At 58.7% G+C, this 17,290-nt stretch overlaps 1 protein-coding gene across 1 annotated transcript in view; it reads right to left on the bottom strand.

Moving 5' to 3' along the window:
• The window catches only part of LOC102931771 (retinol dehydrogenase 12), a 60,181-nt gene extending 43,379 nt beyond the window's left edge, over positions 1-16,802 (bottom strand). Inside the window, exon 1 of the mRNA XM_037898498.2 lies at positions 16,522-16,802. Coding sequence (XP_037754426.1) covers positions 16,522-16,678 — 157 coding nt within the window. The 5' untranslated portion in view covers positions 16,679-16,802. The remainder of the gene's footprint in view (positions 1-16,521) is intronic.
• Between the last annotated feature and the right edge of the window lie 488 nt (positions 16,803-17,290).

The raw sequence follows: 17,290 nt of genomic DNA on the forward strand, positions 1-17,290 counted from the left end.
CTCATCTTAAGTGATCACTCTCGTTAAAGTCTGTATGGTAACACCCATTGTTTCATGTTCTCTGTGTATATAAAATCTCCCCACTTGTATTTTCCACTGAATGCATCCGATGAAGTGAGCTGTAGCTCACGAAAGCTTATGCTCAAATAAATTGGTTAGTCTCTAAGGTGCCACAAGTCCTCCTTATCATTGACTATGTAGCAATTTAGTTCCTAGCACAATGGGGCCCCAACTTGGTTGACGCCTCTGGCAATACAAATCTTTAAGATTAATATTTTTAAAACACAGCGCCCTGGGAATTGTACTCCATAACTCCATCCAGAGCAGCAGCGTTTCTCCAGCCCCCATGCGACAGGCACTGAAGCATGTGAGTACCTTTAGACAGAGCAGGACGGCTCACGTGGCTGAAGTTCTGCGAGTGCTTCAGTGCTGTATTGTCTAATCATCAGTTCGTAGATGCAATGGCATTTGACGTGCTCTTTAACTATAAACTGACAGATTCGGGTTGTCCTGCACCCTAGGACCCATAGGACGTGGTTGCAAGTCTGTCACGGAGTGTGGGGGGAGTCCAGGCCCTGCACCCCTCTTCCTGGGATTCACTGAGACTCTCAGCCAGCCAGTAAAACAGAAGGTTTATTGGACAACAGGAACACAGTCCAAAACAGAGCTTGTGGGTACACCCAGGACCCCTCAGTCAAGTCCTTCTGGGGGAGCAGGGAGCTTAGACCCCAGCCCTGGGGTTCCCTGTGTTCCTCCTCCCAGCCCCAAACTGAAACTAAACCCACCGAGCAGGTTCCCTGCTGCAGCCTCCGTCCACATTCCCGGGCAGAGGTGTTACCTCCCCCTCCCCCTCCTGGCTCAGGTGACAGGCTCTCAGGTCTCCCGTCCCCAGGGCACATTCCCAGGTCAACACTCCCCCCTCCCTGCTGTGTCACATCGTCACATCTCTCCCCCCTTCGAGACTGAACTGAGCGGGGTCACTGTGACCAGTGACCTGGGGAAGTTCAGGGCCCCCTCTCCGGGACAGCGCATCCGCTATCAGGTTGGCACTTCCCTTCACGTGGACCACGTCCATGTCGTAATCCTGCAGGAGCAGGCTCCACCTCAGGAGCTTGGCGTTGGCTCCTTTCATCTGGTGCAGCCAGGTCAGGGGAGAGTGGTCGGTGTACACGGTGAAGTGTCGCCCGAAGAGATAGGGCTCTAGTTTCTTGAGGGCCCACACCATGGCCAGGCACTCCTTCTCGATGGCCGCGTAGTGTTGCTCCCGGGGTAGCAACTTCTTGCTCAGGTACACGATGGGGTGTCTCTCCCCCTTTTCATCCTCCTGCATTAACACCGCCCCCAGTCCCCGTGTCGGAGGCGTCGGTGAACACCACAAAGGGCTTGTCAAAGTCTGGGTTTGCCAGAACTGGGCCACTGACCAGAGCCTCCTTCAGCGCCCGGAAAGCCTCCTGGCACTGCTCAGTCCAGACCACCTTGTCTGGCTTCCCCTTCTTGCATAGCTCCGTGATGGGGGTGGCTATGGCGCTAAAGTGGGGCACAAATCTTCGGTAGTATCCTGCCATCCCAATAAAGGCTTGGACCTGCTTTTTGGTGTGGGGAGCGGGCCAGTCTCTGATCACCTCCACCTTGGCCGGTTCCGGCTTTAGGCGGCCGCTCCCCACCCGATGGCCCAGGTAAGATACTTCAGCCATCCCCACCTTGCACTTCTCCGCTTTGACGGTCAGCCCAGCCCCCTGGAGTCGGTCCAGCACTTGTCTAACCTGGGACACGTGGTCCTCCCAGGTCTGGCTAAAGACACAGATGTCGTCAATATACGCCACGGCAAAACTCTCCATCCCCCTCAGGAGCTGGTCCACCAGGCGCTGGAAGGTGGCCGGCGCTCCCTTGAGGCCGAAAGGCAGGGTCAGAAACTCATAGAGCCCCAGAGGGGTGATAAAGGCCGATTTCAGCCGGGCATCTGCATCCAGCGGCACTTGCCAGTAGCCCTTTGTAAGGTCCATGGTGGTAAGGTACCGAGCTCCTCCCAGCTTGTCTAGGAGCTCGTCCGGCCTGGGCATGGGGTAGGCATCCGATACAGTGATGGCATTGAGCTTCCGATAGTCCACACAGAACCGGACTGACCCATCCTTTTTGGGGACCAGCACCACCGGCGAGGCCCAAGGGCTGGCCGATGGCTGGATCACCCCCAAAGCCAGCATGTCCCGGACCTCTCTTTCCAGGTCCTGAGCAGTTTTCCCTGTGACTCGGAAGGGGGAGCATCTTATCGGCGGGTGCGACCCTGTCTGCACCCGGTGGACAGTCAGATTAGTGCGTCCAGGCTGGTTGGAAAACAGCTGTCGGTACGGATGCAGCACCCCCCTGACCTCAGCTCGCTGGGCAGGGGTGAGCTGATCCGAGAGGGGAATTGTTTCCAGGGGGGAACCAGCTCTGGTCCCAGGGAACAGATCTACTAAAGGGTCATCTCCCTGCTCCTCCCACTGACCACACACAGCTAACACCACATTCCCCCTGGCATAATATGGCTTCATCATATTCACATGGTACACCCGGCGGTGGTGGGCCCGGTTCGACAGCTCCACCACATAGTTTACCTCATTGAGCTGCTTGACGACCTTGAACAGGCCCTCCCAGGCGGCCTGTAGTTTGTTCTTTCTCACGGGGATGAGAACCATCACCTGATCCCCGGTGGCGTAGGCACGGGCCCGCGCCGTGCGGTCATACCAGACCTTCTGCTTCCTCTGGGCTCTGGCCAGATTCTCCCTGGCCAGGCCCATGAGTTCAGCCAGTCTCTCTCGGAAGGTCAGGACATACTCCACCACTGACTCTCCATCGGGAGTGGCCTTCCCCTCCCACTCGTCTCTCATCAGGTCCAGGGGGCCCCTCACCCTCCTTCCATATAACAGCTCGAAAGGCGAAAATCCAGTAGACTCCTGGGGCACCTCCCTGTACGCGAACAGCAGGTGAGGTAAGTACTTGTCCCAATCCTGCGGGTGCTGGTTCATAAAGGTTTTCAGCATCATCTTTAGCGTCCCGTTAAACCTCTCCACCAGCCCATTGGACTGGGGGTGATACGCTGAGGCCCAGTCGTGCCGGACCCCACATTTCTCCCACAAGCACCGGAGCAGGGCCGACATGAAGTTGGAGCCTTGGTCTGTCAAGACTTCCCTGGGGAACCCCACTCGGCTGAAAATGGTCAGGAGCGCATCTGCCACGGTGTCTGCTTCAATGGAAGCCAAGGGCACTGCCTCGGGGTAGCGGGTGGCGAAATCTACCACCACCAGAATGTATTTCTTCCCCGACCGGGTCGTCTTGCTGAGAGGCCCCACGATGTCCATGGCCACCTTCTGGAAAGGCTCCTCTATGATGGGCAAAGGTCTCAACGCCGCTTTCCCCTTGTCCCGGGCCTTCCCCACCCTCTGACAGGGGTCACAGGATCGGCAATACTGCCGGACGGTGGTAAAGACCCCGGGCCAGTAAAAGTTCTGTAGCAACCTCTGCCGGGTGCGCCGGATTCCCTGGTGCCCTGCGAGGGGGATGTCATGGGCCAGGGACAGGAGCTTGCGGCGATACTTCTGGGGGACCACCAGCTGCCTCCTGATCCCACAGGACTCCCCTTCCCCTGGGGGAGCCCATTCTCGGTACAGGAACCCCTTCTCCCACAGGAACCTCTCCTGGCAGCCTCTCCTCATGGTCCGTCCCTCACTGAGGTCGGCCAGGTCCCTGAGCTTCTGCAAGGAGGGATCTTTCCTCAACTCGGCCTGGAACTCAGCGGCTGGGGAAGGGATGGGGCCCGGTTCCCCCTCCGTGGCCAGGTCTGAGGCCTCAGCCTCTCTGAGCCGTGCCCCTCGGCGCTCCCTCCCCACCCGAGTAGGGTCTCGCGCCTCCAGTGTGGTACCCTCCCCAGGGTCAGGTCGCAGTGCCCCTCGCCGGCTCTGGCTACGGGTCACAACCAGGGCAGTCTGGGGGTCGCTTGGCCAGTCCTCTAGGTCTCCCCCCATCAAAACTTCAGTGGGCAAATGGTGGTGTACCCCCACATCCTTGGGGCCCTCCTTGGCCCCCCATTTCAGGTGTACCCTTGCCACGGGCACCTTAAATGGGGTCCCGCCCACCCCCGTCAGGGTCAGGTAGGTGTTGGGCACCACCCGATCTGGGGCCACCACCTCGGGCCGGGCCAGCGTCACCTCCGCGCCCGTATCCCAGTATCCATTGACCTTCCTCCCATCCACCTCCAGGGGAACAAGGCACTCTCTCTGGAGGGACAGCCCCGCACCCACCCTGTAAACTGAGCACCCTGAGTCCGGAGCATCCGGCCCTCTGGCGGGGCTGGCTGGGGGTACTCTTCCCTCCTGAGCAGGTGGCAAACTGGTAGCCCCCCTTTCCTGGGTCGCCTGCCCCTCGTCCAGCTGAGTCCCTACCCAGTTAACCCTGGGTAGGTTGGGTCTGCTCAGTCTGTCCCTGAGCCTGGGGCACTGGGCCCGTACGTGGCCTCTCTGGCCACAGTGATAGCAGCTCAGGTCACGTTGGTCCCCTCGAGCGGGTCGGAGGGGCCCGACACCAGGCGCTCCCCTTTGGAGGGGGTTCTCCCTATTTCCCCGCTGGGAGGCCCCATGGTGACTCTCTCTCTGCATCGGGGGGGGGCCTGTTCTTTTGGGACTCCTCCCGGCTACCCCCTGACCGACTGTTCACAAACTCGTCGGCCAGCTGCCCTGCGTGCTGGGGGTTCGCGAGCTTTTTGTCCACCAGCCACAGCCTCAGGTCGGAAGGGCACTGTTCATACAGGTGCTCCAGTACGAACAGGTCAAGCAGGTCCTCTTTAGCTTGGGCCCCCGCTGTCCACTTGCGGGCACATCCCTGCATCCTGTTGACCCGTTGTAGGTAGGTGACCTCAGGCGTTTTACGCTGACCCCGGAACCTTCTCCGGTACATCTCGGGGGTCAGCCCAAACTCGCGGAGCAGGGCCTGTTTGAACAGTTCATAGTCCCCTGCCTCTGCCCCTGTCATCCGGCTGTAGACCTCCACGGCTTTGGGGTCCAGTAAGGGGGTGAGGAACTGGAGCCTGTCTGCAGGGTCAACCCTGTGCAGCTCGCAGGCATTCTCAAAGGCCGTCAGGAAGCTGTCTATGTCCTCCCCCTCCTTCCGCTGGGCCAGGAAGCACTTATCAAAGCTCCCTGCAGTCTTGGGTCCCCCCTCACTCACCGCAGCCGGGGCCCCACTGCTCCTCAGCCTGGCCAGCTCCAGCTCATGCTGTCTTTGTTTCTCCTTCTCCTGACGCTCCCTCTCCTTCTCCTGACGCTCCCGCTCCTTCTCCTGACGTTCCCGCTCCTTCTCCTGACGTTCCCGCTCCTTCTCCTCCTGCTCATGTTGACATTGTTTCTCCTCATGTTGACGTTGTTTCTCCTTCTCCTCCTGCTCATGTTGACGTTGTTTCTCCTCATGTTGACGTTGTTTTTCATGATCCTCCAGCTCCCTCATTTTCCTCTCCCTCTCCCATTCCAGCCGCATCCGCTCCAGGGATGGGGAGCTCCGCCGGGAGGATCCCCTGCTGGCTGCCGGGGTCAGGGTGCCCTCGGTATTCGCTGGGCTTCCCCCAACCCCTCCCCCAGGCATAGGTAGGAAGGGTCTCGGGATGTCCTCGGCAGCAGTCTGGCCCCTCCCAGCCTGGTTAGGCCCCAGGGCCCACGCTGCGTCCGCCGGGCGGCTTCCCTCCGGGACAGGGATCGGGTCATCCAAGCGATCCCTCTCCTCCAGCTGGGCAATCAGCTGTTCCTTGGTGGACCTCCCGATGTGCAGCCCCCTCTGCCTGCACAGCTCCACCAGGTCGCTCTTAAGGCGTTTAGCGTACATCTCCCTGCTGGCCACTCGCAGGCCGGGCAGCTTTCCACGGTTTCCAGGAAAAGCCCCTCGTGTGCCAGTCCTTCTTGAGGTCACCACCTCTTTGCCAGGGTCAAGCTGCAGACTCCTCCGCCCCTGGGACCGCTCGCTGCAATCCCCCGGGGGACCCTGTTACTGCAAAAGTCCTTCTCTCTGGTCACACACTCCCAGGGGTTAACCGCCCCCTGAAACCGTCTCTCTCTGAATCTTCAGCACACCTGGTTCCCGTCAATCCCCCTTCGTTTTACTGTTCCCCAGTCACTTACTGCAGGAAGCGCCGTTCACGGGGTGCAGTACATCCCACCACTGCCACCAGTTGTCACGGAGTGTGGGGGGAGTCCAGGCCCTGCACCCCTCTTCCTGGGATTCACTGAGACTCTCAGCCAGCCAGTAAAACAGAAGGTTTATTGGACAACAGGAACACAGTCCAAAACAGAGCTTGTGGATACACCCAGGACCCCTCAGTGAAGTCCTTCTGGGGGAGCAGGGAGCTTAGACCCCAGCCCTGGGGTTCCCTGTGTTCCTCCACCCAGCCCCAAACTGAAACTAAACCCACCCAGCAGGTTCCCTGCTGCAGCCTCCGTCCACATTCCCGGGCAGAGGTGTCACCTCCCCCTCCCCCTCCTGGCTCAGGTGACAGGCTCTCAGGTCTCCCGTCCCCAGGGCACATTCCCAGGTCAACACTCCCCCCTCCCTGCTGCGTCACATCGTCACAAAGTCGTCCTGCTTCAGGGACTCACTCTGGGGACCCTTGGTGCACAAATTCCCTCAAAAGGTGCTGGGCTTCAGACTTGGTCATGTTCCCCTTACACCTTTCTCCACAGTGGTTGCAAATAGGGTAGCCTGTCCTCTAGGGATGGTGTACCATGCACACGCCCTATCCCTGCTTGCTGGACTTCTTGGGAGGCAATGTGCCTATTCCATTGAAAACGAGGCATATGGGTGTCATGTTGGCCCAAGGATATGAAGAGCTAGCTCTTCTAGATGTTCCTCTGAGGTGCCTTGCAAGGGAGAAGAATTTGTGTGTTGCAGGAATTCGGAGGAAAAGCTGGGAATAGAACATGGATCTGCTCACTCCCAGGGACGTGACTCACACACAAGACCTTCCTTCTTCGCAGCATGTATGATTTATATTATAAGAGAAAAAGATTTATAACCCAATAATAAAATATCCCCTCTGCCCTTGTATTGTATGATTGTATTCATTACTGATCATTAAGAAATATCTTTTTAATAATCAAGATGTAACAGGTGCCGTTAGAGCTATAAAGGCTTGTTGGGATTTGCCCCTCAATGAACCGATGTGCGGGGGTGGGGGTGGGGCATGCAAGGTGGAAGTTTTGCCTAGGGCGCAAAATATCCTTGCATCGGCCCTGATTCCTCATCAGACCCTTGTGCCCCCGACACACCTGCTCAGAGAGCCTCAGGTGCTCTGGGAAATGTGAAATGAGTGGGAGCGATGCAGAAACGGGGGGTTGGTCCAATGGCACTGCCTGGGTGACCCTGAGAAAGACATTTCATCTACTTTGGACCTCAGTTTCCCACCTGTACAATGACGATAACAGCCCTGCCCTCCTCATGGGGGTTGAATCTATTAATGGTTGTGAGGCTCAGATTCCCCAGTGAGGAGGGCATTTACATTGGAGAGGGGTCAGAGAAGAGCCATGAGAATGATTAAATGATTAGAAAACCTGCCTATAGTGACAGACTCAAGGAGCTCAAAGAGAAGGTTAAGGGGTGACTTAATCACAGTCTGTAGGTACCCCCATGGGGAGAGATTAATAAGACTGGGACTGTTCAGCTTGGGAAAGAGGCGACTAAGGGGGGATATGACTGAGGTCTATAAAATCATAACTGGGGTGGAGAAAGTAAATAAGGAAGTGTTATTTACTCCTTCTCATAACACAAGAACCAGGGGTCACCCAATGACATTAATAGGCAGCAGGTTTAAAACAAACAAAAGGAAGTATTTTTTCACACAACACACAGTCTACTTGTGGAACTCCTTGCCAGAGGATGTTGTGAAGGCCAAAATCCTAACAGAGTTCAAAAAAGAACTAGGTAAGTTCATGGAGGATAGGTCCATCAATGGCTGTCATAGGCGCTGACTCCGTGGGTGCTCTGGGGCTGGGGTCCAACAGGGGCAGGGAGGGGGCGGAGTTGGGGCAGGGACTTTTGGGAAGGGGTTGGAATGGGGGTGGGAGGGGGTGGGGCAGGGGTGGAGTCAGGGCAGAGCCGGGGAGCAAAACTCATTGGTCCCAAGGAAGGAAAATCACTATAGCAACAGGGGGCCTTGCTATGAAACTTTGGGTTTGTCCTGCCAAGACTTCCCTGGAGCATCATGTCACGACCGACGGATCCCGGCTCCTCCCTACCCGCGATCAGCCTAGCTGGCCACTAGATTGATCCGGACTCTGGACTGGTAACTAGAAGCTCGACTGGCAGGACAGTGTGTGTGGTGTGACTGAACGCATATGTTAACTGCTGTATCTTCAGTAAACGCGGCGTATTGCCTTTTCCCCTGAAGCAAGGTCCTGTGTGCTCCTTATTTCTACGCTACAAAGTTAAGTTGACCTAAGTTACGCCGACATGCAGCCATTGCTGTAATAAAACCGCGGTCGCGTGCCCACGCTCTGCTCTTGTGTCAGTGCACCGTGGGTAGCTATCCCACTGGCCGCAGGGTGCTTTGGGAAGGGTTTGCAGTGCCTCAGGGGGCAGGCACAGCGTCAGAGGATGAAGGTTTCTCAGTCCCATTGTTCCATGGGCAGCCTACTGGATTGCCAGCCGCTTTTCAACTGCCCTGGTAACCTGCAGCCCAGCCATCTCCGTCAGGAAGCCTGGGCCCTGCACTGTGCTCAGAACTGTGCTGGGCGTTATCCGCACAAGGCTAGGCGGAGCCCAAGGGGAGGCTATCCAGCTGGAGATGCCTTGACCAAGCATGTTAACCGTGAGCCACGGGGCGTGTTGCTGCAGGGTGCGGAGCTTGGCACTGTTTGTTTTCACCGAGCCAGGAGCCTTGTAACGATCGCTGTGTGCGCCCGAAAAGCAACACGTTGTACGCCGCTCTTTCCATCAGCCCTCCCTAACATCACCAAACCGACATCGCCGAACAGGAACAGGAGAAATGGGGGCGGGGGGGCGTGTGTGTGCGTGTGAGAGAGAGAGACGGTGTGTGTTGGGGGGAGCGAGTGTGTCGGCACGCTGTCTCTTTAAATTCAGCCAGCAGGAACCAAGCCTGAGGTAGAAGCTAGTGCACAGACAGCTGGTGCCCCCCCGCCCCCTCACCTCCTCTCAGCAGCGACTGGTACACAGGGGAGGGGGGCACCCTGCAATCAGCCCCCGCCCCCTCCCCGGCTCTGCACAGCCCAGCCGTCTCTCCCCCTCCGGGCCACAGCAGCCCGTCCTGCCTGCCTTCTGCTGTGGTCCTAGTGCCGGGGAGTGCGGGATTCTGCGCTAATGCTCTGGTTCCAAGATTCCCTCCGCGTCCTCCCCACAGACCCAGGAGGTTCCCCCCCACCCCCCGGGCGTGCGCTGCCGGGCTCAGCCGGGGCAGTAACTAGGGGAGCGATCAGCAGCAGCAGACCCGCCGACAGCAATTCTGAAAGGAGAGGGGCACCTGGATGCAGGGCAGCCGAGCTCACAACGGTCATGGTGGGCTTTGTGGGATACCTCCTGGAGGCCAGTTACAGCGATGTAACGAACGCACGCAGTGTCTACACTGACATTTCTCGATCGACTTTGCTGCAAAAAGCTCCCTGCCTCTTGGCAAGGTGGCTTGGTTTTGTCAGCCAGGCAGGAGAGTTTTGTCGGCGGGAGGAGCATTGTAGCGTGTACACCTCCACGGCTTTGTCGGCAAAAGCTGCCTTTTGTTCACAAACCTGTGCAGTGCAAGGCAAGGTCTAAGCCGACTGGAGAGCTCTCTGCCCCATCACACATACTCCCCCTCAGGACCGGTACCCTTGGGGAGGGGGGTGGGATTATCACCTCCCCTGTTTCCCACTCAGCTGGACCCACAGGGCATCCCTCTCCTGCCTTGTCCCTTTCAACAGGAAACAAACATTTCCTTTTGTGATGTTGCACTCTATATGATTTTATGAAAATATGCTAATGAGTGTGAATATAATGTAACTGGAATATGCTTCATGCAAAAGGTCTCTTTTGTATCTGAAACTAGAAATATGAAATATAACTCTGAGGGCCTACTGTAATTATGCCAAGTGTGGGCCATTAACGGTTTGGAATCTTGATGGTTCCCATTAACCAGGACAATTGACTGTAGATGGCTCTGTTTACTTGTAAGTCTTCCTGTGTACTGGCAGGTGGGTAATGAACTCTTACAGTGACATGTGATCTTGTCACCTGACCTGGGATCCATCTTTAATCTGGTGCTTTTCCATTTAGAAGGAGGGGTGGGAACCCAGAGGGACAAAGGATTCCCACCTTGTGCAAAAGATATAAAAGGGGGTGGAACAGAACAAAGGGGGCTGCAGTCATGAGAAATCCCCTAGTTACCACCTGAGCTGGAACAAGGGCTGTACCAGGGGAAAGGATTGGGCCCAGACCAGGAAGGAGTCTAGCCTGTGACAGGTTTCAGAGTAGCAGCCGTGTTAGTCTGTATCCACAAAAAGAACAGGAGGACTTGTGGCACCTTAGAGACTAACAAATTTATCTGAGCATAAGCTTTCGTGAGCTACAGCTCCGATATGTATCCGACGAAGTGAGCTGTAGCTCACGAAAGCTTATGCTCAAATAAATTTGTTAGTCTCTAAGGTGCCACAAGTCCTCCTGTTCTTTTTGCAGTCTGTGAAAGAAACTTATTGAAACATCTCTGAGGGGGAGATTTTATCTGTATTCAGTTTTATTACTGTATTAGGCTTAGATTTGCGTGTTTTATTTTATTTTGCTTGGTAATTCACTTTGTTCTGTCTGTTACTACTTGGAACCACTTAAATCCTACTTTTTGTATTTAATAAAAATCGTTTTACTTAATTAACCCAGAATATGTATTCTGGCGGGCAGAGGAGGGGGCAAACACTGTGCATCTCTCTCTATCAGTGTTCTAGAGGGCGAACAATTTATGAGTTTACCTGTATAAGCTTTATACAGAGTAAAATGGATTTATTTGGGGTTTGGACCCCATTGGGAGTTGGGTATCTGAGTTCTGGAGACAGGAACACTTCTTAAGCTGTTTTCAGTTAAAGCCTGCAGGTTTTGGGGGACGTGGTTCAGACCGGGTCTGTGTTTGCAGCAGGCATGAGCGTCTGGCACCACCAGGCAGGGCACTGAAGTCCCAAGCTGCCAGGGAAAACAGGCTCAGAGGAAGTCCCAGCACATCAGGTGGCAGCTCCCAAGGGGGTTTCTGGGATCCAGCCCGTCACACCTCTCTCCTCTCTGGCATACCGGGTGTCTCTGGAACTCTCAGTAAGTACTGCCGCTGCACCATAATCTCCAGCAAGTTCTCCTGCAGGGACCAGTTCGCCTCCCACCCTCTGTGCTGATTTTCTAGCACCTGCCTCAGCAGGGCCTGGATCCACGCTGGCTGCTTGTCTCTCCCCTTCTTTGGGGGTGACAAGTCTGGGGACAACAGCCTGGGAAGGTTTTGCTGCCCTCTTCAAAGAGTGCCTCTGCCCAAGGCAACTCCATAGTCTTTTCTCTTCCTACCACACCTCAGGGTTGCCTGTCCTGTGCCACACTCTTCCCTTCTGTCGGGGTGACCGTGCGATATAATCTCTTTCCGTTCCCCTTCCTCTGAGCCAACTACCCGGTGCTCAGTCCCCCACGCCATCCCCTTACCTCTGGGCAACTGAATGCCCGTGTTCTCCACCACCTTGTCACAGGGCGCAGCCCTCAGCACCAGACTGGCGCCCCCTCCTGGCAATGCTGGGCATTAGCTCCAGGCTGACACCCATGGTCTACACACCAGCACTCTGTCTCTGCTCCCGCCTACAGCTCCTCTCTCAGTTCCCAGGATCGCAGCATCCTCTTCTCGACGCAGCTCCCCACCTGGGTTGTCCTCTGTGTTTCCCCTTCTGGGTGAGACATCTCTGTCAAACAGTCCAGCCACTTCCCCAGGGACAAGCGGAGGGGGACCCAGGCTTGTTGTCAGACATCACCGGTGAGGTGCTCTGCTCTTGTTTGATGATGATAACAGTCAGCTGCATGCGTGTGCTCCCTCTGTGTGCTGCCCCGGCTCTACGCAGATGGCTGGCACAGCAGACCCCGAGAGAACCCCCAGAGACCACAGACTCTGATAAGGTACGAAGGCACCCGGCCAGGTTTATTGTCCAACGAAGCACAGTGATAGTTTCCCGCAGACCCTACAGGACATACTACGAATGTGTGCCCCTGACAATGGACACAGCTCAGTCAGGGGTGGGACACTCCATTGCCCCTTAGGCTGGACAAAGACATCCACTTAGGGATGTATTCTTATACCCAGGTGCAAACAAGTTACACATCACTCCTGACGCATTGAGGAACACACACCCCTCTACGCATTAGGGTGCTGCCTTTCACAAAACAACTCTACCATATTACCTTCCTGCCCCTGTCCTGAGGATAGGTCAGCCTCTTCCTGTTATCTGGTACTACCACGTTCCCCACAGAGCGTTCGGTAGCATCTTGGCACGTGGTCCCATAACTAGTGCCCAGGACCTTGTTGGGATGTGTATGTCTGCAACATCAGCCCTCTTCTTGCCAGATTCTGGGAGCAGGGCCTGCCTCTGGCTCACAGCTTAACTTTGCTTTATGTTAGCAAAGTCTTGACCATTACTTTAGTTCAGGCCTCCAGCCTCATATCAGGCCTCCGATGCAAGAGTTTCAGGGCCTCATCTTACTACAGGGCCCCCCCACTACCCTGGGTCCCAGCCCAGGGACCCCGTAGCTAGCAGCCTCCAGCTGCCCCTCAAATTCCTTTCACTGCTGCTGTGTCTCCCTGGGCCCCTTCCCCATGGCCACAGCACCTTCTTTGCCCTCACCTAAGGGAACTCAGCTGCTCAGTCCCAGGAGCCAGCCACTGCCCTGTCCAAGGGGCTTACCATTCTCAGCCCTTCAGGGGCACAGTCCTGAATCCCCAGACTCCCAGCAGCCACTGACCCTGCTCTGCCCTGCAGCTCCCTTTTATATAGACCAGCTGGGCCTGATTGGCTGTTCCTCACAGCCCCTCTCCTATTGGCTGCTTTCTATGCAGCCTCCCTCGTGCTCTGTTAACCCCTCGCGTGTCAGCGTGGGGCAGATGCTCCATCACGTAACCGATTTGGACTTTTATGTCTCTTTACTTGTATTCTCGTCAATCTATCCTTGTGTAGCTAACACACGTGTTTTCTCTAAACCAGTATGTTTGAACTGAGGTGTTTGGGAAGCTCCATTTGGGCTGACGGGGTTGGTGCACATCGCTGTCCCTGATGAACGGCTGGCGTTTCTAGGAGCTCGTGTGGAGCGGGAGGGGGCTGGGCCGGGCCAGACACACGTTGCTGGGGGGTGTCTGGGCCTGGGCAGTAGCTGGCGTCGCGCCGCAGTGTAATGTACGAGCGGCTGCAGACGCTACCTGGGAGTAACTCCCATGCCGTTCGCCAGCCCAGATTCCCCAGGCAGCGGGTGCAGTCCTTGTGGAGCATCCCTGTTCCAGTCAGAGAGCAGGTTTCTGGGGCTCCCTTATGTCAACTGGGAAGAGGTTAAAGCCAAACCCCGAGAAGCCTCGCTCGTCACCCCGATCAGCACATTCCCCTGGGGCTCAGCGCCGGCTTGGCTGCCTGGCTCAGAGCCTGGCTGCAGTTAGAGCAGGGCCCTGTCCCGTGCACTCAGGGCCTTGGTGCTGGGGCTGGAGCGTTGCTAACAGCCATGCCCCCCCTGGAGTTCAGAGCCCTGAGCAGGTGCTGCTGGGCTAGGCCGTGGCCTTGGCAAGACAGTCGTTAACCGCAGGGAAAGCCGAGCAAAGGTATTAACACATTGGTGCCCGGAGGGGGCGGAAATCAGCAAATAGCTTCCCTTTTGGTGGCATCGGGGCTCTGAGGCTAACGTCAGGCTGGAGAGGAGCAGGGGAAATTGAGGATTACAGAGGATTGGAACAGGCAGCTAAGGGGTGAGAGGCCCCCCGCCCTCTATGAGCCATCCAGCCCTTCCCCACCCGCCCAAGCCCTCTGTGAGCCGTCCAGCCCTTCCCCCCCCAGCCCCCTGTGAGCCATCCAGCCCTTCCCCCCAGCCTTCCGTGAGCCATCCAGCCCTTCCTCCCCAGCCCCCTGTGAGCCATCCAGCCCTTCCCCCCCAGCCCTCTGTGAGCCATCCAGCCCTTCCCCCCCAGCCCTCTGTGAGCCGTCCAGCCCTTCCCCACCCGCCCAAGCCCTCTATGAGCCGTCCAGCCCTTCCCCCCCCAGCCCTCTGTGAGCCATCCAGCCCTTCCCCCCCAGCCCTCTGTGAGCCATCCAGCCCTTCCCCCCCAAGCCCTCTGTGAGCCATCCAGCCCTTCCGCCCCAGCCCTCTGTGAGCCGTCCAGCCCTTCCCCCCCAGCCCTCTGTGAGCCGTCCAGCCCTTCCCCACCCGCCCAAGCCCTCTATGAGCCGTCCAGCCCTTCCCCCCCCAGCCCTCTGTGAGCCATCCAGCCCTTCCCCCCCAGCCCTCTGTGAGCCATCCAGCCCTTCCCCCCCAGCCCTCTGTGAGCCATCCAGCCCTTCCGCCCCAGCCCTCTGTGAGCCATCCAGCCCTTCCCCCCCAGCCCTCTGTGAGCCATCCAGCCCTTCCCCCCCCAGCCCCCTGTGAGCCATCCAGCCCTTCCCCCCCAGCCCTCTGTGAGCCATCCAGCCCTTCCCCCCCAGCCCTCTGTGAGCCGTCCAGCCCTTCCCCACCCGCCCAAGCCCTCTATGAGCCGTCCAGCCCTTCCCCCCCCAGCCCCCTGTGAGCCATCCAGCCCTTCCCCCCCAGCCCTCTGTGAGCCGTCCAGCCCTTCCCCCCCAGCCCTCTGTGAGCCGTCCAGCCCTTCCCCCCCAGCCCTCTGTGAGCCGTCCAGCCCTTCCCCCCCAGCCCTCTGTGAGCCGTCCAGCCCTTCCCCACCCGCCCAAGCCCTCTGTGAGCCATCCAGCCCTTCCCCCCCAGCCCTCTGTGAGCTGTCCAGCCCTTCCCCACCCGCCCTCTGTGAGCCATCCAGCCCTTCCTCCCCAGCCCCCTGAGCCGTCCAGCCCTTCCCCCCCCAGCCCTCTGTGAGCCATCCAGCCCTTCCTCCCCAGCCCTCTGTGAGCCATCCAGCCCTTCCCCCCCAGCCCTCTGTGAGCCGTCCTGCCCTTCCCCCCCAGCCCCCTGTGAGCCGTCCAGCCCTTCCCCCCCAGCCCCCTGTGAGCCATCCAGCCCTTCCCCCCCAGCCCTCTGTGAGCCGTCCAGCCCTTCCCCCCCAGCCCTCTGTGAGCCGTCCAGCCCTTCCCCCCCAGCCCTCTGTGAGCCGTCCAGCCCTTCCCCCCCAGCCCCCTGTGAGCCGTCCAGCCCTTCCCCACCCGCCCAAGCCCTCTGTGAGCCATCCAGCCCTTCCCCCCCAGCCCTCTGTGAGCCGTCCAGCCCTTCCCCCCCGCCCTCTATGAGCCATCCAGCCCTTCCCCACCCGCCCAAGCCCTCTATGAGCCGTCCAGCCCTTCCCCCCCCAGCCCCCTGAGCCATCCAGCCCTTCCCCCCCCAGCCCCCTGTGAGCCATCCAGCCCTTCCTCCCCAGCCTTCCGTGAGCCGTCCAGCCCTTCCTCCCCCGCCCTCTGTGAGCCATCCAGTCCTTCCTCCCCAGCCCTCTGTGAGCCATCCAGCCCTTCCCGCCCAGCCCTCTGTGAGCCGTCCAGCCCTTCCCCCCGCCCGCCAATGCCACAGTATGAGCCAGCTGCAGTCCCCTCCTGAGCTCAGCCCTGGCCCGCTCACCAGCCCCACTGCACCCTCTTTCCTCTGAAACTCCACCTGCTGCGAGAGGAAGTTCTCCCAGGCTGCGCTCAGGCAGGCAGGGCCCTGAGGGGACTGGAGGCAGAAGCAGCCCCTGCACGCTCATGTACATCCACACTCATGCACACGTACCACACACATCCACACGCACCCACATGCATGCACACGCACCACACACATCCACACGCACCCACATGCATGCACACGCACCACACACATCCACACGCACCCACACGCATGCCCTCCCTGCACTGCTTATTTACATTTCTCTTTTAAGCGACTGATTCCCCCCCAAGCTGGATCCCTACGTTCCCCTCACACGGCATTGCTGCATTAATCCGTCCCTTAGTAAGGCTGTAAAACTCCCTCCCTGCCTGGCTCACGCTGGCAGGAGTAGGGGTCCCGTTTCCTCTCTGTGAGCCCAGCCATGAGAGGGCACCACGGCACACTCCCCCCCGCAGGGCGTGTTTCCGTCTGGTCTCCCCCTCCCCACAGGCCCAGGGGAGCAGGGCTTTGGAGTCGCAAGGCAGGGGACCCCCAGCCACCTTCTTCCCCTCTCCCTGCCTGATGGCTGGCTGGGCTGGCCCAGTTCCACTGCGGACAGGGTGTGCCAGGGGAGAGGGACGTATGGAGAGGCTGGCGCCTCCAGCGACTACCAGTGACCAGCACTAAGCACTGGCCAGCCCCCCGCCCCGCTGCCCCCATGGCAGCAGCCCTGCCCCAGGTGGCTGGGGCCAGACTCACCGCAGTTGGCTCCGGTGACAATGGCTGTCTTGCCCGTCAGGTCAGTGGGAGACATCCGGGGGTGCCAGGAGCCCTTTCTCCTGGCTCGGAGGAGCAGGGCCAGCACCAGCACACACGTAGCCCAGCCCAGGTGGCTGCTGAAGCAGGAGATCTCCATAGCAGGCTGCAAACCTCAACTCCTCTGGGGTGATCAGCGTGGTGAGTTCCCAGGGAGGCTGGCACCAGGAGCAGGGACCCTGCCCACGGGCCACACTGTAGGCTGCACCCCACGCTCCCTCGGGGTCTGAGCTTCTGCCACTCCCCCAGCTGCCTCTGCCAAGAGGAATGTCAGCTGCCACGCAGGGAGGGGCAAATAGCAGGCTGGGATGGAAGCTGAGCACACACTGCCTGGCTGCAATGCCTGACCACACAAGCCTCCCTCCTGTGATAATCACTCACAGTGAGGGGCCCGTGGTTTCCCACTGGGGTCGATTTCCAGCTGGGTCAACTCCCGGGCCCCTGTTGGGGAGCCACAGGGCCCCCAGCACTTCCCCCCGGGGCGATTCCCAGCCCGCTCAACCCCTCTCGGGGAGCCATGGACCCTGGCCCTTTCCCCCGGGACAATTCCCAGCCGGCTCAACCCCTGTCGGGGAGCCACGGAGCCCGGCCCTTCCCTTTGGGGCAATTCCAGGATGGATCCACCCCATGGAGGAGCCAGAGGGACCCCAGCCCTCCCCCCTGCCCCTGGGGCGATTCCCAGCCAGCTCAACCCCCATCAGGGCCCCCGGCC

Source organism: Chelonia mydas, chromosome 4 (assembly GCF_015237465.2).
Source record: "Chelonia mydas isolate rCheMyd1 chromosome 4, rCheMyd1.pri.v2, whole genome shotgun sequence".
In the NCBI taxonomy this organism is placed as follows: domain Eukaryota; kingdom Metazoa; phylum Chordata; order Testudines; family Cheloniidae; genus Chelonia; species Chelonia mydas.